The sequence below is a fragment of the Balearica regulorum genome, chromosome 5, assembly GCF_011004875.1.
Source record: "Balearica regulorum gibbericeps isolate bBalReg1 chromosome 5, bBalReg1.pri, whole genome shotgun sequence".
NCBI lineage: Eukaryota > Metazoa > Chordata > Aves > Gruiformes > Gruidae > Balearica > Balearica regulorum.
The window spans coordinates 3,661,074-3,680,529 of record NC_046188.1 but is presented as its reverse complement, the minus strand read 5'-3'; the positions used below and the strand labels follow the sequence as shown (position 1 = coordinate 3,680,529).

General features: G+C 62.1%; 1 protein-coding gene across 1 annotated transcript; it reads left to right on the top strand.

The window, feature by feature from the left end:
- The first annotated feature begins 5,171 nt into the window (after positions 1-5,171).
- On the top strand, positions 5,172-19,334 carry NID2 (nidogen 2). The gene is made up of 22 exons (XM_075753181.1): positions 5,172-5,474; positions 6,233-6,541; positions 9,373-9,605; positions 9,881-10,311; positions 10,869-11,018; positions 11,096-11,341; positions 11,638-11,838; positions 12,000-12,218; positions 12,476-12,619; positions 12,964-13,092; positions 13,184-13,327; positions 13,406-13,525; positions 13,616-13,858; positions 14,220-14,456; positions 14,625-14,846; positions 15,009-15,178; positions 16,002-16,131; positions 16,337-16,508; positions 17,050-17,207; positions 17,483-17,606; positions 18,378-18,490; positions 18,579-19,334. The coding sequence occupies exons 1-22, from the start codon at positions 5,286-5,288 to the stop codon at positions 18,587-18,589; spliced, it is 4,095 nt and encodes a 1,364-aa protein (XP_075609296.1). The 5' UTR covers positions 5,172-5,285; the 3' UTR covers positions 18,590-19,334.
- Positions 19,335-19,456: the final 122 nt, after the last annotated feature.

The following is a 19,456-nucleotide window of genomic DNA, read 5'->3' as shown; positions in this document are numbered from 1 at the left end:
CCATCTCTGATGGTGCTCCCAGGTCAAGCTGTGGGGTCCCAGCTCCCCCAGGACTCCGTGCTCACCCCCAACTGGGCTGGGCAGGTCCCAGGGACATCTAATACATACAGCAAATAAAGCCCAATTCTGCAGGGGACCCTTGATTCAGGCTGCAAACACCCAGAAAAGTGTCTCAACGCCGCATCAGCTCAGCCTGGTGCATGTCGGGGGCCAGAGCCCCGGGACGGGGCAGGACCGGACCTGCTGCGGGGAGCGATGGGGAGAGGCAACCTGCGTCCGCCGTGTTTTGTGTTGCAGGAAAAAACACGAGACGCTTCCCCTGGAAACACCGGGCATGGGCTGATTTTATCTTTGCCGTGAACACGCTCCCTCCCTGCCACCCCGGCGGATGCTCCCACCCCCAGCACAAACCCATCTGGGCTGCTTTCTCCGGCAGATGAAATCCCCTCTGCCAGGGAGTTTGCTGGAGCCAGGACCAAATAAGGAACTTGTGGCCAATCTTGGGGGAACGGTGCGCAGGAATCAGTCAGTGTCAGGCGCGCTCGCGAGCTCCCTGCGAGCTCCGTGCCGAGCTCCCGGCGCACCGGCAGCGTGGGGGGGACTCGCGGGGCTCGGCTCGCTCATCCGGCAGCTGCGGTACCGAAAAACAGCTTTGCAGCAATATTTAGAGGGAGGAAGGAAGGAAAGAAGGAGAGCCCGAGAGATTACCCCCCCCTCCCCTTTACCTTTATGTCTTAAAATACATTCTAAAACCTGGAGCAATCCTTTGGGCTGGGGCTCAGATGCTTTGGGAAGCTTTTCCACGTGGGACCGGTGTTTCCATCCCGCGAGTGTCCGGCTCCCCGGGGTGCTGGGAGATCCGAGTTCCGCTACCTTTCCATCCAGGAGGGCTCAGCACTTGCTATCTCACCTTTTAGAGTAGCGGCTTAATTATTTCTCCTCTCCATGCACCAAGCCACTTTCCCCCCAATTCTGCTCCGGCTGAGTTGCCCAGGGCCAAAACCCCCTCCTATTTCTATAAACCCCTTGGTTTTCCATATTATGGACCCACCTGTGATCTAGCACCCCATCTTCCCAGCTCCCCATAAGGATAACCTCTCTCCTAGAGCATGTTTGGTGTCCTGAGCAGAAAGATCTGCGCTGGGTCACGGCTGGAGCATGTGGGATGGACCCTGCGTATGGAAATCAGCAGCAGCGTGGGTGGACACCCTCCAGGCGCTGCAGGCTGCCGTGCCCAGGCCAAAAAACCTTGGGTGCGGGTAGGTGGTTTGGGATCACTGGGTGTGCAGTGAGCGCTCTTGCTGCTTGGGGCTGGTGGCCTCCAGACCCACCTGGGCAACATGTGGATCCTTGAGGATGCACCTGAGCAAGTCCTGATGTACCTTCTGGTCCAGACCCGCCAGGGAAGGGTGTCCCTGCGCGTGGGAGCGGTGGGCCAGGGCGAGAAGGTGGTGAGTCATGAAGCGAAGCTGATTCAAAGAAGTGAGACCAAAGTCAATGAGAACCGTTCCCAAAAATGGAAATGTCGAGAGCTGGGTGCTGCGCTGGTGGGAATCAACCGCGCTGCCGCGGCTTCCCCGCTGTCAGCACCCGACGGGATGCTCCCAGGAAAGGAAACAGCCACGGGGAAGGCAGCGAGCCCAGCCAGGAGTTACGGTCCCATGGATGGAGCCACCCAGAGAGACACCTCGACATGGCCCGAGGGGGAGCAGAGCCACCCCACGGGAGGGGCACGGCCACCCGGCGATTCCCCCTTTGCCCCCGACACAACACAGAGGCTGGGCCCGTGGCGGCAGGACGGCAAGCTGGGCTCACCCCAGCCGTGCGCCCGTTGTGGATTCTCAGATGGTTCCTAAGGGTTGAGCTCAAACCCAAGGCTACGCCCACTGTCTTAGGCAAGGGGGCAGCTAACAGGGTCTCTCGTTCTCTCTCTGGTTTTACAGACCCTCAGAGATGCTACTGTCAGGTTTGGCTGAAATTTGCCAGCAGATTGCAGTTATTAAGGATGGAGGGGAAACCCTGTAGACATCTCTTTTTCTTAGGATATGAGGCCAAAAAACTTGTGCGTGCCGATTCAGGGAGCTCAGACGTGCACAACCCCTTCCCTGCGAGAGCCCTTTCCTACCAGAACCAGAAGGATGTTTAAGGCACCGATTTGTTCCTCTTCCTGCCAAATAGCTCGACCTCGAGCAGGACTGGTTTCCGATAACCAGGAGGAGAAACACTCCAAGGGCATTATTATGGTGACCCACTAACCCGGCTGGCAACGAGACGCTGCCGAGCGAGCCTGTGCCGGAGCTGGCCGAAGCCCTGCTCTTACCCTAGCCCCACACCACCCCTGCTCCTTCCCAACATCCCAAACGAACGGTCCCGGTGCATCCTGCCAGCGCTTGCTTCCTGCTGCAGCCCCCAGCCCCGCTCCGGTCACTGGGAATCAAGTTTCCTTTCCCGACCACCCCAGGAGAGATGGACGTTTCCTGCTGCTTCCCTTATCTCCGCCGGCCGCAGCGGCTCAGCGATCCCGGGGCTGCCAGGCTTTGGGGAAGAGGCTGCCGGGATTTCCTGCCTGAAACTGCCTCCGTGCCAGGGATTCGCCTGCTCTTCCTCCTCCTTGCTGGGAGCCCAGGCCAAAGGCGAGCCTTCAGCAGGACAGGGGGTTGCGGCCCCCCCCCACCCCGGCAGCAACATCTGGCAGGAGCACGTTGGGGGGGTTTGCTGGGCGGAGAGCGGTTTGTGCTGGTTTGCCCAGTTTAGAGAGTGTCTGTGGAGGTGGGGGGGGACTTCTGGGTCCAGCAGAGCATCCTCCACCTCCTCCAACTTCAGCACATCTGTTTCTGTGCAAAACGCCGCCAAGTAAATGCCTATTGATTTTTTTTTATTATTTTTTTTTTTTAATGCCCAAGCTATGAGAAAAACTAACCCCCCCAGCCAAAGGCTCTGCTGCGGCACATGGAAGCGATTACAGGGATCAGTCCCTGCAGGCATCTCCTTTCCTGGCACATGGTGTGGGGGAGCATAGCCTGGCCCCATCCCTGTCCTTGGCCCCATCCTCATCCTTGTTCCCATCCCCATCCTTGACCCCCTCCCTGTCCCCATCCCCATCCATATCCCCATCCTCACCCTTGTTCCCATCCCCGTCCCTGTCTCCATCCCTATCCCAATCCCTATCCTGCTCCCGACGCTGCTCCGTGCCAGTGGGACTCCGCTCCCGAGGCCAGAGCACACCTCCACCTCTTCCCAGCTGCTGCTTTTTTAACTGGCTGGTACCAGTTTTGCCGAGGAGGTGGTAAAAAAGCATTTTTTAGCGTCTTAAAAATGGTGTAAAAAGCCTCTGTCCTTCCAAGTGGCAGAGGGTCCTCAGGGCCCACGGGGGCACGGGGCAGCGCTGGCTGGACCCGGCGTGGGGACCTTGTGGGGTTAGCAGCTCCTGCCTTGAAACCCCGAGTGAATTTCCCCTTTAAACGTATGTATTAGAAGATAAGTGTCTTAATGAAACGTCTCAGGACAGCAGCCGCAGCAGCTCGCAAATCACCCCCCCTGAATCTTTCCCTTGCAGGAGCAAGATGTTTTATAACGGTAACTTTTCTGCCCCACTGGGGACGGCTGGGTTTGGATTTTCAATAGCCCCTGAACACCCCATGGGGCAGCGAGGCTGTCGTCCCTCCTTTCCTGCCCATCGCCACCTCCTAGGTGCCACCAAATGCCACCATTCCCCGTGGGAGGGACATCCCTGCTGGGGTCTCACCGGGCAGGGGGGCTGCCAGCCCCTCGCGGTGCCCGATTTCCCCGGAGAGCCCTGAGGCTCAAAGAAAAGCCACTTTTTTGGCACGGAGAACTCTTCGAAGGCTGCGGATGACATCCAGCTGGCCTGAACCCCGCTTGAAGCCCTAATGGTTTTCCGTGGCCAGGCGAGGAGTCTCGCTCCAAGGGCCGGAGCTGGCCAGCTGACTGCAGCCGAGGGGGGCGGCAGCCAGGCCGGATGCAACCCCCGCGGTCAGGCTCACCGGGTCAGCCGGGCTTCCAAAACGAGCTCGTTCTCGGCCCCAGCACGGGTGGGAGCTGCTTTCCAGGATGCCTGGGCCGCGTCGGATTGCGCGCTGCCCGGGATGGAGGAGACAGGGGCTACGGTGACAAATCCCCATCACTGCAACAGGGACGGAGCGGAGGGCGTCCAGCCACTTCCCCTGCGAGGATTCCTACCGGGAATGCCACGAATGTGTCCCCGATTTATCTCTCTCGCCAGCCTACGGGGTTTGACACTTCTCTCCTTGTTATCTGGCATTCCTCAGGCATGTATACATTTTGGGACAGATGCGATATTAACGCTGGCCCGGGGCCAGGGAAGCGGGGAGAGCTCCAAGAAGATGGAGCAGAGCTTTTGGCTGCTCCCAGCCTGGATTTCCAGGAGCATTCAGTGAGTCCGGCTGCCTGGATTTGGGGGTGTCCTTTCTTCTACCACCCCAAATCAAAGCCAGGGACACCCCCCTGTCCCAGCTGCCCGTCCTCAAAGCGGTGACCCCCTCCAGACCTCTCTGGGTGGAGATGGTGGAAGACGGGTCTGAGAAAGGATAAACAGCGGCGACCTCGCACCCGGGCCATCGTGCGTGGGGAGCCCGCGGTGCGGCCAGCTCCGCTCGCTGACAACTTGCCAGTTGAGCTGCACGACATATTTTGGTCGGGCGGCTGTTCCAGCTTTCCACACACCCCCCCCCCGCTCCCCGGTCCCCCGTGGATAAGGAGTCACGTTCCTGCCCGGCTCAAGGGAGCGGGATCCGGGGGGAGCCTGAGGGGAGCGGCCGAGGCCTCTCGCCCACGCCCCGGCCCCGGCCCCGACCCCGGCTGGCTGCGGGCCCGGTTCTGGGGGCGTTGCAGCGGGGGGGGGGGGGGGGGCAGGGTCCCGGGGAGCGGCTGGCCACGAAGGGGGATCCCCCCCCGCAGCAGCGGCGAGACCGCGGCCCCCCGGGATGCCACCGTGGTACCCAGCCTGGGGGGGGGGGGGGGGAGGAAACGGGGCGGGGGGGGGGGGGTTGCAGCCTGCGGCGGAATTTGGGGTTAGACCCGATTGGTCGGGACCGGGGCCGGGGGATCCAATGGCGGCGCGGCCGCGCCCCGTCCCGCCCCGCCGGCTCCGGTTCCCTCCGTCGGGTCGGGGCCGTCCCGTCGGGTCCGCTCCGCTCCTCCGCTCCGCTCCTCCGTTCCGCTCCGGTTCGCCCCGTCGGGTTCCGGTCGGCGCCGTCGAGGCGGGGTGGCGGGGAGGGGGATCCCCGTGGGCTGGCGGCGGCGGGATGCGGGCGGTGGCGGCGGTGCTGGCGGCGGTGCTGGCGGTGGGGGCAGCCCTGCCCCGCCGGGGGCTGCTGCCGCACGGCCCGGCCCGCGGCGATGCCCGGCTGCGGCCCGGCGACGACGAGAGCTCGCCCGGGGTGCCGCTCCGCCGCGCCCTGCGCCTCTACGGCCGCACCGCCCGCCGCCTCTACGTGAGTCCCGGCTGGCCCCGGCCCTCCTCCCCTGGCCTGCCCTGCCCTCCTTCCCCCCAGCCTCCCGCCGCTCTCCCTTCCAGCCAGCCCCGCTGCCTCCTCTCCATCATCTCCCTCCGTCTTCCCGTCCTTCCCTCCTTCCATCCCTCCACCCTTCTACCCCTCTCTCCATCCTTCTGTCCCTCCCTCCCTCCTTCCATCCCTCCCTGGCTCTCCACCTTCCCACCCTCCTCCTCTCCATCCCTCTATCCCACTGTCCCTCTCTCCCTCTATCTTTTCACCCCTCCATCCTTCCCTCCCTCCTCCCCAGCCATTCCTCTTGACACCCATCTCCCCTTACTCCTTCTCCCCACCCCTGCCCCTCCGTAGGTGCCTTGGCCGCCTCCACCCCTGCATCACCGCACGTGTCTTTCCGCCATCCATCCCTTTCCTCCATCCCTTTTCCCCCTCCGCCCCGCTCCCGCCATCTCCGGCCCGGTGTCTCCGGCTGCAGAGGAACAAGAGAGCTTTCTCCTTTGCAGCTGTTCCCCCGCCAGCAGCGGCTGCAGCTGGGGCGGCCCCTGAGCTGCAGCTCTCTGGGGGATGGAGAAGTCCGAGGTCTTTTGTTTTCTCCCTGGCCAGATGGGGCCACGCGGTCTCAGGGCTCTCAGCGCTGTGCCCCACTCCAGCGGGGAGGGGAAGGACACGGAGGGGGGGACGCACCGGTGGGCAGAGTCACCTCCGCAGCTTCTGAGCACCCTGCGCCGCTCTCCCTGCAGGTGGGGACCAACGGGGTCATCTCCACCCAGGATTTCCCCAGGGAGACCCAGTACGTGGATGACGATTTCCCCACAGACTTCCCCGTCATCGCTCCCTTTCTGGCCGACCTCGACACCTCCGGTGACAGAGGGAACATCCACTACCGGCAAGACGATTCTCCGGACGTGCTGGACCAGGCTGCGGGCTACGTCCAGGCTGGGTTCCCCCACACCGCCGGCTCCTTCATGCCCACCAACGCGTTCATCGCCACCTGGGAGGACGTGGGTGCCTACCAGGAGCTCTCGCAGGACACCGAGCCCTCCAAGAAGGTGAGGCCGATGGGCTGAAGTTGGCCGCCCATCCTACGTGTGTCATGGGAGGATGAGTCTTCCTTGCGTAGCACCCAAACCGCTCAGTCTCTTCCTTCTGGGCAGCTGGATGGTGGGTCCAGCCTTGGATGAGCACCGGGGGAGACGTGGAGCTTCTCCTCTCTGCTCAGAGCTGCGGCGTTGGTGGGTCTGTTGGCTTTGCTGATCAGAAGAGGTTTAGAGGTTGCCTTCAACTCCATGGTTGGAGGTGCTTAGGGTCTTCCCTGCTTTTCAGGCAAAGCTTTACAGTGCCGGTGGCTCTGGATTTGCAGGGCAGAGTTGGGCCGGGGGCAGCCAGGGGAAGCCGTGGCCCAGGTCCCCCATCGTGCTCCTGACTTTTTGCCGGTGGCTTGGGGCTGGTCCTTCCTTCTGCCCGCACGCCGATTGACGCTGCCGGCGAGGATTGATTTTCCACTGTGGGTTGATTTTGTGTCTGAAAAACAAGCTCGTAGGTGGTCCGCCGGGTCGGGGAGGTGACCTGAGCTCTCCACCCACGGGCTGATAAGGCTCCTGCGTGGGTACATGCCGGTGGACCTACAGCGCTGCCTTTCCCCGAAAACGCTGGATCCGCTGCTGAGCCATCACGTTCGGCTGATGACGTGCCGAGGAAGTGACAGTGACGCTCTGCCGGCAGGACGGGCTTCTTGAAACGGGCTGAATATGACGAGCGGCAGGAGGAGAGCTCTCGTGATGAATACCCGGAGCCGTGCGACACGTGACGGGCTCTCACCACGGTGGCGTGGGCTGAACCCAAAGCCCATCAGCAGCCACGGGGCCCCCATGGGCCACCAGGAGCCATCTCCGCTGGCCATCCCCCCGCTCCGGGGCCCTTTGGTAGCGGATTTCTGAGAGGGAAGCCAAGCAGGGGAAGAAACCGAGGTTTGGAAGGAAACAACATTTTTTCCTCTAATTTAAAACTTGGGAAAGCAGCTGAAGAGATGCCATCAGGGGCCTCGCAGCGACCTCGCAGCCATCAAAAATGCAGCCTCCCCTTCTCTTCCCAATTGTTTTTTTTTCCTCTCTGAGCAGTTGGATCAGGTTTTAAAATGAAACCGGTCTTGCTTGGAAACGAGCAGCTCCAGAGAAAGCTTCCTTCAAGACGCGCTGAAATGCAGCTTGTGCCTGTGCTTTGCTGAACTCCCCCGTAGCCAAAACTGCTAAAAATCGCCCCGAACACCACCCTTTTCTTACCAAATATGCCATTTATTGAAACGCTGCCCTCCTGCTGCGCAGAACCAGGATTGGCCTCGAAGCCTTTGCCTTCCACTTTCGGAAAGTCCTGGCTTGTCCTTTTTGAGCCTCAAAAGCAGAAACCTGGGTTAAGGTGGGGGGGGTGTTAGAGGCGCCCCGGTCCCCTGCCTTGGGGGTCCTGCTCTCCAGCTCCTTGGGGACACGCTCCTGGTCCCTGGAGTGACACTTCCCAGGGCTGCGGAGCGGGGCGAGAGCTGACTCCGCTTCTGCGGGAGCAAAAATTGCCCTTTTAGCTGGAATTTGCCCTTTGCAGCTCTTTGCCGGGAGCAGCCGGCCACGAGCCGGGGGCTGCCCCCCCCCCCCCTCGCTCTGCCCTGTGTCCCGCGATGCCACGGTGTCACCCGTGGGGTCCCCCCCTCGCCGCCCACCGCAAGGCAAAACGAGTCCTGCAGCTGCCACCACAATTCGACTGCGTGGGGGAGGAATCCGGCCCCGAGGGGGGGTTTATCCCCCCCCCCCATCTTTTTGGCCGCCTTTGCACGGGGTCTCTGAATGCCCGAGTGTGCGACGCGCACAACAAGGCTCTTTATATCCCGCAGGGCCGCCGGGAAACCCTGCGATGCCCCGGGGGCCCTTCACCCCAAAATTGGGGCTGGCACTGCGGGGGCAGGCAGGGCTCAGCTGGGGGGGGGGGGGGGGGGCTGCGTGGGGGGAGCCCCCACCCCTCCTGCCTGCTGTTTTGGGGGTGAAACCCAGAGTTTAATAATTTTTCCTTCTCTTGGGTGTCATTCCCTCCTTGGTGCTGCCGGCAGCTCCTGGGGAAGGGCTGCTCCTGCGTGCTTAATATTTATTTATTTGCAGAGCAGCACCTCTGCGGGGCGGGGGTTTGCCCTAAAGGCTCCGTGCGTTGGTTTCTCCTCATTCAGGGTGACCGTGATGTGTGTGGATTCTCCGGTGGCTCATAAGGGTTGTGCTTGCTCCGCTGCCTGCCCATCCGTGGGTTATCGCTGCAGACCTGCTCCCTGGCGCAGCCCCACGGCTCGCAGGGCTGGCACGGCAGGCAGCCAGCGCGCCTATAGCGGGACGTATAGGCGTGGGGAAGGCGGGAGCACATGCATGTTTTTTCCTGAGGAAACGAAGCTAAAATTGTTCTCCGGGGGAAGCGGGCAGGGGGTGCGTGTGTGCGGGTTTTCCTCTGGTGCTGATGGGATGGAGGGGGGCTGCTGGTGTCGGGGCAGGACAGGAGGGGAATGGGAGCAAGGGGCTGCAGCGTGCCAACCCGGTGCATGGGTTACGTCGGCAGGGATGCTCCTGGGCACGGTGGCAGCTCCAGGGGACACCCCTGCTCTGAGGCAGCGAGTGGCCTGGCTGTGTCTCGGGCTCCTACGGAGGATGCTGAGCATCTTCCCACCACGTTGCACCGGGGTTTGGCCACGCACGAGTGGCCCCTGCTCCCGCTCTTCCCCAGGAGGTGTCTGCAGGCTGATGGAAGGCTCTTCTGGGGAGGTGGCTCTTGTGTCCCTTGTCCCGTTCCCCGTCTCGGTCCTCCTCTGGGGTTCTGCCCCCCGTGACGTCCGTCTGTCCTGCTCTCCCCTCGGCAGCTCAACACCTTCCAGGCGGTCATAGCCTACGACGATGCGGACACCTACGCCATCTTCCTCTACCCCGACGGTGGCCTCCAGTTCCTGGGGACGCGGCCCAAGGAGTCCTACAACGTCCAGCTGGAGCTGCCGGCCAGGGTGGGCTTCAGCGGGGGGGACGGCGATGACCCGAAGAGGGACGGGCTCTTCCACAGCCTGGCCAGCAGCGAGCAGGCTCTGAGGCAGCTGGAGCGGTGCGTGGCGCCGGCGGGGGCCGTGCGGGGTGGGCAGGGGGAGCGGTGTCACCTTCTCCCAGCCTCTGGCATCTTTTAAAGGCTGGAAGAAAGAGGAAAGTGAGCTGGGGGGGGGGGGGGGGGGTGATGGGCTGCGTCGGGGCGCTCGGCTCCACATGCACGGCAGCTTTTTGGGAGCTGCATTTGGGGTCCTGGGGGTGGGGCCGGTGCCTTCGGGGGGGGGGGGTTTCCCACCGCAGCTGTGATGGACGTGCATGTGTGCCGCTGTCTTGCAGGGGGAGCAACGCGGGGGTGCCCGGCGTGTGGGTCTTCCACGTGGGCAGCGCGGCCCCCCTGGAGCACGTGGAGCCGGGGGGCGGCGGGGGAGCCGGCCCCGGCGTGCCGCAGAGCCCCGAACCCCACGTCCCCGGCAACGCTGACTACAGCCGTGCGCTCTACAGCCTTGCTGACCACGTGTCCACGGAGCTGCCGGCCTGGCACAGCTCGGAGGCCACGTCACCGCGTCCCAATCACGGACCCCGCGCCCCGGCGCTGCTGGGCATCGTCCCCGAGGGGCTGCCCGCGTCCCCGGGGCAGGAGCGGAGCCGCCGGCTTCACCCCGATGGGGACGGCGGCACCCGGCAGAGCTACTCCCCCAACCCCTCTTCCTACAGCTCCGGGCATCACGGCGTCGGCGTGGAGGAAGACGTGCATTTTAACCCCGATGGTGAGTGGCTGCAGCCCTTCCGATGAGCGAACGGGGACGTCTCGTGGTGGGTGACTCCCTAAAAAAGGCCTCTTCGCTGCGAGCTCATCTCTTCCCGAGCAGCCGGGGCTGGAGTTAGCGTGGGCTGGCATCGCTCCTGCGAAGCCGCTGCCCTTCCAGCTCCTCTCCTCCCAGCCAAGTCCTGCCGCCGCGGGGCTGCTGGAGCCGTACGGCCCTGCCCGCCGGCTTCGCTGCCGCTCGGCCCCGCGTTGCAAAGAGGGAAGCTCGGGGCCGGCCCTGCTGCCGAGCTGGCTGGGGAGCCGCCGGGGCACGCGCCCGGGGGGAGCAAAGCCCCGTCCCTGGCCGGCTGTCTCCCAAAAATACGCAGGAACTGTCAGATCTGTCAGATCTGCCTGAAATCAGGCAACAGGTTTGAAACCCTCGGCCTCCCAGGCGGCTTTCTTGGGAAGCGCGGCTGCCGGCTGTCTTGTCTCCTGACGGCGTTTTTGGGACCGGGGAGGGCACCCAGGAGGGGTGGCTTTGTCACCGTGTCCCCAACCCTTTCCCCTTGGCCCCAGTGTTCACCTACAGCGCGGCCAGCAAGGAGACGTGTGCCCGGCACCACGGGCGCTGCTCCCCGCACGCCTTCTGCACCGACTACGCCACCGGCGTCTGCTGCCACTGCCGGGCCACCTACTACGGCAACGGGCGGCAGTGTCTGCCCGAAGGTACGTGGGGCGGGCGGTGGGGACGGGCACCCCGTGCCTGGGCGGCCGCTGCCAGGGGTGCCCGTCTCCCCGCCCAGGGGCCGTGCATCGCCTCAACGGGAAGGTGAGCGGGAGCCTGACGGTGGGACGGGCGTCCGTCCGCTTCCAGGACGTCGACCTGCACGCCTACATCGTGGGCAGCGACGGCCGAGCCTACACGGCCATCAGCGGGGTGCCCCAGCCCGCCGCCCGTGCCCTCCTGCCCCTCCTGCCCATCGGCGGGCTCTTCGCCTGGCTCTTCGCCCTGGAGGAGCCTGGCTCCGAGAACGGCTTCAGCATCACCGGTGAGCGGGGACCCGGGATGCGCCAGCCAGCCCCGTTCTCTGAGGGACACGGCTCCTGGTGGGGTGGCCTGGCTCCGATGTGGGGTGACGTGTGGCTGGGGGGCAGGTGATGAGGGGTGCGGGTGGGGGTTCAGGGCAGCTCCGTGGCTCGTCCGGTCGCCTCCCCAGGTTCAGCTGGCTGTCACCTCCCTCTGCGTGCCCTCGTGGGTGTGCTGGAGGAGCGGGGAAGGATCCTTTGGGGATGTATCCCTCAAAATCCTACAACCGAATGCCGCCCGTTCCCTTTTCCTGCCCAGGCGCCGAATTCACCCAGAGCCTGGAGGTGACCTTCTACCCCGGAGAGGAGACCGTCCATGTCACTCAGACGGCCGAGGGCCTGGGGCCGGACAATTACTTAAGCCTTAAGACGCACATCCAAGGCCAGGTGCCATTTCTCCCGGAGAACGTCACCGTCCACATCGCTCCCTACAAGGAGCTCCACCACTACTCCAGCTCAGGTAGGAGCTGTGCTCAGCCCTGGGTTTGGTTTCTCGCACGCCGTCCATGCACGTCCCGCTCAGAGCAGCCCAAAACCACCCCGTCCCCAACATCCAAGAGACATCGATGCTGAAGCCGCTTCTCCCCCATCCTGCCGGGGCGTTTTCTTGCCGTCTGACAGCCGTGACATCCTCTGCTCAGCGGGAGTATGTCCTGGCCGCGGGGACCGCCAACCAGACCTTGTCCTACCGCCTGCGCCAGAACGTCACCTTCGCCGGCTGCCCGTACGCCCGCCTGCCCGCCCGGCAGCAGCTCAGCGTGGCGCGCGCCTTCGCCCTCTACGACGGCCAGGAGCACGTCCTGCGCTACGCCCTCGCCGCCCGCGTCGGCTCGGCACGAGGTGAGCTCCAGCACCCACTCTGGGGTGTCCACCCCAGGGTGCCAGCCCCCACCGGGGGATGCTGCAGTCTCCTGCCCGCTCCCGAAGCGGCAGCGTGCTCGATTTGCCCAAAAACAGCCAAAAGAGAGGGGTTGTTTTCCAAGCAGTTGAGCCGAAGGGCTCCTGGCATGGCGGGGGCCGCAGCAGGGGTGGCAGTGGGTGGCACAGCCATGGGTCCCTGCATGGGACAAGGGTGATGCCCCCCCCTTGCCCTGCAGACGATGCCGAGAATCCCCCGGTGAACCCGTGCCACGACGGCACGCACGCGTGTGAGGCGACAGCGCGCTGCCAGCCCGGCGCGGGGATGGAGTACGCGTGCGAGTGCACGGCCGGGTACCGCAGAGACGGACGGGGCTGTCGAGGTGAGCGGGGGCTTTGAGTGGGTGTGGGGTGACTGACCCCGTGGGGCACCAGGGTGGCCACAGCCATTTGGGGTGCTGGGACATGCCACAGCATCGCAGCACGCGTGGTCTCGAGAGCTCCTGGAGCTGCACCAAGGATTTGGGTGAATCATGGCGGGGGGGAAACTGAGGCAGGGAGTTGGGGGGCGGCTGGGGAAGCAATCCAGGAGCATTGCAGGGATAGAGGAAGCAGCAGATGTGGGGCAGGCAGCCTGGGGCAGGATGTTTCTCCCAGGCCAGGAGCAGCCAGACCCCAAAAACGTCCCACCACCGCCGGGACGTCTGGTGTCTCTCCCTTCCTCTAGATGTGGACGAGTGCACGGAGGGCCTGAGCCAGTGCGGCCCCTTCACCGTCTGCCTGAACGTGCCGGGTAGCTACCGGTGCGAGTGCCGCAGCGGGTACCGGCCGGCGGAGGACGGGCAGGCGTGTGTGCGTAAGTGCCAGCCCCGGTTCGGGGTCCCCTTGACCCCTGTGCCCCACGGGGCTCGCCCCAGCCGCTTCCTCACACCCCCCCATCTCCGCAGCACTGGCGCCGGCGAGCAACCCCTGCGAGGACGGGAGCCACCCCTGTGCGCCGGGGGACCGGGCACGGTGCCTGCCCCACGCCGGAGGCCGCCCAGCCTGCGAGTGCCTCCCCGGGTACGCCGGCGATGGCATCCACTGCTCCGGTACGGGGGCGCGGGAGGGACCGCAGGGTGCCACCGGGGTGCCCTGCCCTGGCTGATCCCCATCCTCCTCGTGCGCAGATGTGGATGAGTGTGCCGAAAACCCGTGTCACCCAGCCGCCACCTGCTACAACACGCCGGGCTCCTTCTTGTGCCGGTGCCAGCCCGGCTACGAGGGCGATGGCTTCCAGTGTGCGCACGGTAAGGTTGCCCGGCTCGCCGCTGCACCGGCTCTGCCCAGGGGCGGCTTCCCCCGTCCTCACTCTGCTGTTGCTTTGGCTCTCCCGGCAGCGGAAGGGAGCACGCAGCGACTGACGCCCTGCCAGCACGAGCGGCTGTACCCACGGGCGGTGCCACCCGGACCCTCGCCCGTGGGCGACGGGCACGTGCCGCAGTGTGACGAGGAGGGTCGGTACCGGCCCCTGCAGTGCCACGGCAGCACCGGGTACTGCTGGTGCGTGGACGCCGCGGGGCAGGAGATCGCCGGCACGCGGACGGCGCCGGGCAACACGCCGCCTCGCTGCGGGAGCCCAGGTCAGTGCTGCCCTGCAGCGCTCGAGGGGGCAAGGGGAGGCGTGTCGGGTCCTTCGGCATCGCGTTGGCATCCCGGTGGGATCGGCGGGCACCCAGCTGTTGGGGCGAAGCATCTCCCAGCACCGTGGCGCAGGAGATGCCCTGGCTGGCTGCATTGGTTGTGCTGGGTGGCAGAGGGTGTTGAGGAGGCGCTGGAGCAGGCAGAGCCCTGCTTGTCCCTGCCCGTCCCGCACGGCTGCAGCACTTCAGCCCCAGCGCTGGCAGCCCTGGGTGAAGCGGGGCCGAACCCGGGTGCCGGGTGGGTCCAGGGGTGCTGCTTGGCCCCCCCTGAGCCCGGGGTGGGGGCATTTGCTGCCAGCAGAGCCCGTCCGGCAGCTGACCCCTTGCGAACACGAGCGGCTGTACCCACGGGCGGTGCCACCCGGACCCTCGCCCGTGGGCGACGGGCATGTGCCGCAGTGCGACGAGGAGGGTCGGTACCGGCCCCTGCAGTGCCACGGCAGCACCGGGTACTGCTGGTGCGTGGACGCCGCGGGGCAGGAGATCGCCGGCACGCGGACGGCGCCGGGCAGCACGCCGCCTCGCTGCGGGAGCCCAGGTCAGTTCCCAGCAGAGCTGGGGGTGCCGTCCCCTCTCTGCAGCACCCCAGCGTCCTTAGCATGGAGGGGTACCCAGCAAGGATGGGGGGGGACCCGGGGCCCCGGGAAAGCCCTGAGCCCCCTGTTCCTGCACATGAGGGGGTTGATTGTCGCCCTCCCCATGCCAGCGCCCACAGAGCGGCCCCACACCATGTGCGAGCGCTGGCGGCAGAGCCTGCTGGAGCACTACGGGGGCAGCCCTCGCCCCGACCAGTACGTGCCGCAGTGCGACACGGCGGGCGACTTCACCCCGCTGCAGTGCCACGGGGACAGCGGGTACTGCTGGTGCGTGGACGAGAGCGGCAGGGAGATCCAGGGCACGCGCTCGGAGCCTGGCAGCACTCCGCCATGTAAGAGCTCAGCACCCCAAGCATGATGTGACGCCCTCCCCCTCCCATCTAGCACAGCATGGGTGCCTGGCACTGCACCCCGCTCAGGTGTGGAGCCAGGGGACCGATGCTCCCTGAGCCATCTCTCTGTGTGTCCCCCCCCCGGCCCCGTTTATGTGCCAGGTCTCCCCAGCGTCGCACCGCCCAGCGTCCGGCCCTCGCCCCGGCCCGACGTGTCCCCACCGGCCACGGGGACCTTTCTGCTCTACGCTCAGGGCCAGCAGATCGGCTACCTCCCGCTCAACGGCACGCGGCTGCAGAAGGAGGCGGCGAAGACCCTGCTGTCCCTGCATGTACAGTATCTCCAGCGCCGGGGTTGGGGCGCAGGACCCCCAAAGGGAGTTAGGGACGGGCTGGTGCTGCGGTTTGGTGTTTTGCATCTCCCTGGACCATCATGTCTGAGCTGTGATGGTTTGAGGGGGGTCACCTCTTGAAGGTTGATGGTGGTTTGTGAGCACGTTGGCTGTGGCAGCTGCCTTGGCGCTGAGCCGGAGGAGGAGTGTGCTCACCTCTTCCTCCCGCCGTCCCCCCAGCAGAGAGGAAGGGCACAGCGGGCAAATGGAAGGACACGAGCGCTCCCTGAGCTCCCCTGGCCATGGGCCCTGGGCTACCAACTTGCACATCTCTATTGCAAACTTGCCTTTTCCCTTCCTCGGACTCCTCTTGGAGCATGGCCATGTGCATCTCCAGCCAGGCCAGACTGAGGGAGAGGAACGCTAAAAGCTGGGCCACGACCCTCCCTGCACCCCGGGGAACTGAAACACCTTGCCAAATATTCCCTTTCCCCATCCTGAAGGTCATTCCTCGGGCTGGCTTCGCTGTTGGAGCAGTCTCTCCTTGAGCCGAAGGGTTTCAAAGCCATCTGGACGTGGGTGTGTGCCTGCGCCAGCTGGCCCAAAAGCCTCTGCTGCAGGAGTCAGCTGCGGGTGTGCAGTAGCCCATCGGTGTTGGGTTTTGCAGGAGAAAAGGGATTCGATCATTGTTCCCCATTGCTGCACCTCGCAGAGTGCCCTGGGCAGCTCCCAGCGCCGGCTGGCGCGATAAGGGTGCTCGTCAAACCTCCTGGCCGTGGCCCAGGCAGGATTTCACCCTGTGTCCTTCTCCCAACCCTGGCAGGGCTCCATCGTGGTGGGGATCGACTATGACTGCCGGGAGAAGACGATCTATTGGACCGATGTGGCCGGCCGGACCATAAGCCGAGCGAGTCTGGAGCCAGGCGCTGAGCCGGAGACCATTATCAACTCAGGTGTGCTGTCATCACCAGTGACATCTGCCCGAAGCCACATCAGCAGGTCCACGCCAGTTTGTGCCCATGGCAGCTCTGGGGCTGTCCTGTTTTGGGGTCTTCCATGCTCAGGCCCCTCGGCTGTGGGTCAGGCGGGTCGGGGCACCGTGACGGCTCCAGGAGCAGCATGTCCCCAAGCCGCTGACCGTGTCCATCCTTCCGGCAGGGCTCATCAGCCCCGAGGGGCTAGCGGTGGACCACCTCCGCCGAGCCATGTTCTGGACTGACAGCGGCCTGGATAAGATCGAGAGAGCCCGGCTGGATGGCTCCGAGCGGCGGGTGCTCTTCGACACGGAGCTTGTCAACCCCCGGGCCATTGCGGTGGACCCCGTCCGAGGGTGAGCAGCAGCAGTGCTGGAGGGATTTGCACGCAGGGGTTTGAAAGGTGCAAGAGTCGGACACGAGCGGTGGTGCCACGGGCCCATCCTGACCCTGGGAGCAGCTCTCCTACATTGCACACCCTGTAGGAGGGATCGGCTCTGTTCCCCACCACTTCTTTTATTTAATAATTCAGGATTTGGCTAAACCTGCTGTTTCAGTGTCAGGATGTACATTATTTTTAAAAGCTTTGAAAAACGCCTGGCGTTTGAAAACACAAGCTGTGCCTCTAGGGTGCCGTTGCGATACAAAATGTGCTACTCCTAAGACTCGCCCTCATCTAGGAGCTACAGTTTGGGTTGTAAACACATTTGACATCATTCTGGTTTTCTTTTAGAGATTTTTTTTTCCAAGTCAAATAAAGAGTTATTTCAGGCACTGTTAAGGGGAAAACCAGGTCTCTCTCCTGACAAGAACCAGTAATGAAGAGTAAGCTGATAAGCTCCTACCACTCCTTACTGTTGTGTGTCCTGTTTTTTCAATATGTAATTATTTCCCAAGCAACCTTTACTGGACGGACTGGAATCGTGAAGCACCCAAAATTGAAACTTCCACTGTCAACGGAGCCAACAGGAGGGTCCTGGTGAACAAGGACATCGGCTTGCCCAACGGCCTGACGTTCGACCCCTTCTCCAAGCTGCTCTGTTGGGCAGACGCAGGTAATTTCACCAAGGATGGATCAGAGTACGTCACACTATGCCTCGGGAGGAAAACCAGCTATATATGTCTTTAACCCATTGCTACCTGTGGGCTTGTCTGCCCCCTTCCACTGCTTCCCTTCCAAAGGACTTGGTGTGACGGGGCCGGGGGACTCACAGCATGAGTTGCTTCTACATCCTTACGCTGAGAAGCTGTTTCCAAACTCAGTGAATACAAAGAACACGTTTGGTGGGCGTTTTTTTTGTGTCCTGTTAACCGTCTTGTGTTTGACAAGGAACGAAGCACCTGGAGTGCACATTCCCAGACGGCGCGGGCCGGCGCGTCATACAGAACAACCTCAACTACCCCTTCAGCATCATCAGTTACGCCAACCACTTCTACCACACGGACTGGAGACGGTAAGGAAAGAAACGCCGCTCCCTCCTGTGGCTGGGAACGCTGAGCCAGTAGTTCCTAGGGCCCCGTTCCCCTAAGCGGCCAGGAACCAGCCTCCACCATTCAAAGTCCTCCATACCCAAGTCATGCTAGTGAGCAGCTCGGAGGGGCTTTGAGCCAGAGGGGGAAAACCAAATGCTGTCCCCAGGCTGCTCCCGCATCCCGGCACCTCACCAGAGCACGCTCTCGGGTCTCCTGCAGTGCCACGGTCAGCAACACCCACTTGTAAATCTCAGCGCAGAACAGTTGTTTAGAAACAACCTCAGCTTCCCCTGGGAGGGACAGAAATAGCGGTTGGGTTTGGTTGGGTTTTTTAATTTAATAAAACTTGGCACAAGTTTCTGAATCTAGATTAAATCAAAGAAAATATTCTGTCCTGCCGTTCCCTCTGCCCCACCACCCAAGGCCCTCGGCATCAGGGACTCGCCTCTATTCCCACTCCAGCTGGAAGCTCTCAAAACTTCAATCAAATCTTAGCAGATTACAACAAACACTGAAGCGCTTGCCACGCTTGGAAGAGACTCTCTGGGAGATAATCCCTCCTTGGAAGGCTGTCTCTCCAACATGCACCAAATATGCTGAATGTAGATTTTTATGGGGCAAATTTCTTTCCACTCGTTCTGCAGGCGTTCAGACCAATCTTTTTAGCTGCCTCTGTTCTAAATACATGTAGATGGGAAAAAACCCCCGAGTTCAATAGATGAATAAAGCGCTTCTACCCCTTTTATCACCAGGGATGGTGTGATAGCTATCGATAAAGAAACCGGCTCCTTTACCGATGAGTATCTTCCAGAGCAGCGATCACACCTCTATGGAATAACTGCAGTTTATCCCTACTGCCCCGGAGGTAAAAACATAACAAAACCCATTCCCTTGTCATTGTCTGACAGCAGGTACGTGCTTGATGCACTAAAGATACCCATTTCTCTCTGCAGCAAGGAAATAGTAACTGCTATTTCGAGAAACAATCTTTGCACCCAAAAGAACTTCAGACCCAGAGCACTGTCACTGCATACAACTAAGGGGGGAAACCCTTAACCAAGGCCAATGAAGCAACCCACGTTCCTGCAAAAGATCATCGACTATTTTTTCAAGTTATACCTCAAGTCTTTACTACTGTATTTTTTAAAAAAGTGAAAAACATTGATATATTACCAAAAACCCCCCAAAATGGTCCTGTGAATCTTAGGCCATTAGTCTAACTCTTGCTTATGCAAGCAAATTTGAAGTGTAGCTTTCTTATTCAAATGGTTTATTTTCTTGGAAGAAGAATGGATTAATTTTTCATAGTTTTGACAATCTGACCACCAGGTCCTTTTATGCAAAAATAAGTGCCTGCAGCAGCTCTGGATGCAGTATCTTGCTGGGTCTAAGTAACATATAGCCCTGAAGACAGAGACTGTGCGTGCTCCAAAAGTGTGCAGAACAGTTACATGAAACAGCAAAGGCATTGAAGTTTTTTCCGGAAGACAATTCTGTATTTTCACCACTGCCTCGATGCATGTCTTTTAGTATTTATATTAGAAGAATATGCTAGAATTGACAATTCATGCTTGTTTGTTCTTCTAAGTGCCTTCATAGACCTACCCAGTGTAGAGCAATACATGTTCAAAAATACCATTTACATTGTAATGCTTCACTTTTTCTACATTACTTCAATAACTGAATAAAAAATGGTTGTTTGAAGTTTCCCTTTGGGCCTAGTTTTTAACTGTTTCGGTTGTAGGGCAGACTGCGGAGAAGCAAGCGAGCAAAGCGAGAAGTGAGCTGTTCATAGGGCAGGGCCTCAGCAAGAGAAGAACCTGCAGAGCCT

What these genes read in the sequence shown, in the direction of transcription:
- NID2 (XM_075753181.1), top strand. Translation starts at nt 5,286, where the DNA reads ATGCGGGCGGTGGCGGCGGTGCTGGCGGCGGTGCTGGCGGTGGGGGCA. An exon ending in GCGGTGGACCCCGTCCGAGG is followed by an intron (nt 16,509 to 17,049) that starts GTGAGCAGCAGC and finishes TTATTTCCCAAG; the next exon opens with CAACCTTTACTGGACGGACT. An exon ending in GCTCTGTTGGGCAGACGCAG is followed by an intron (nt 17,208 to 17,482) that starts GTAATTTCACCA and finishes GTGTTTGACAAG; the next exon opens with GAACGAAGCACCTGGAGTGC.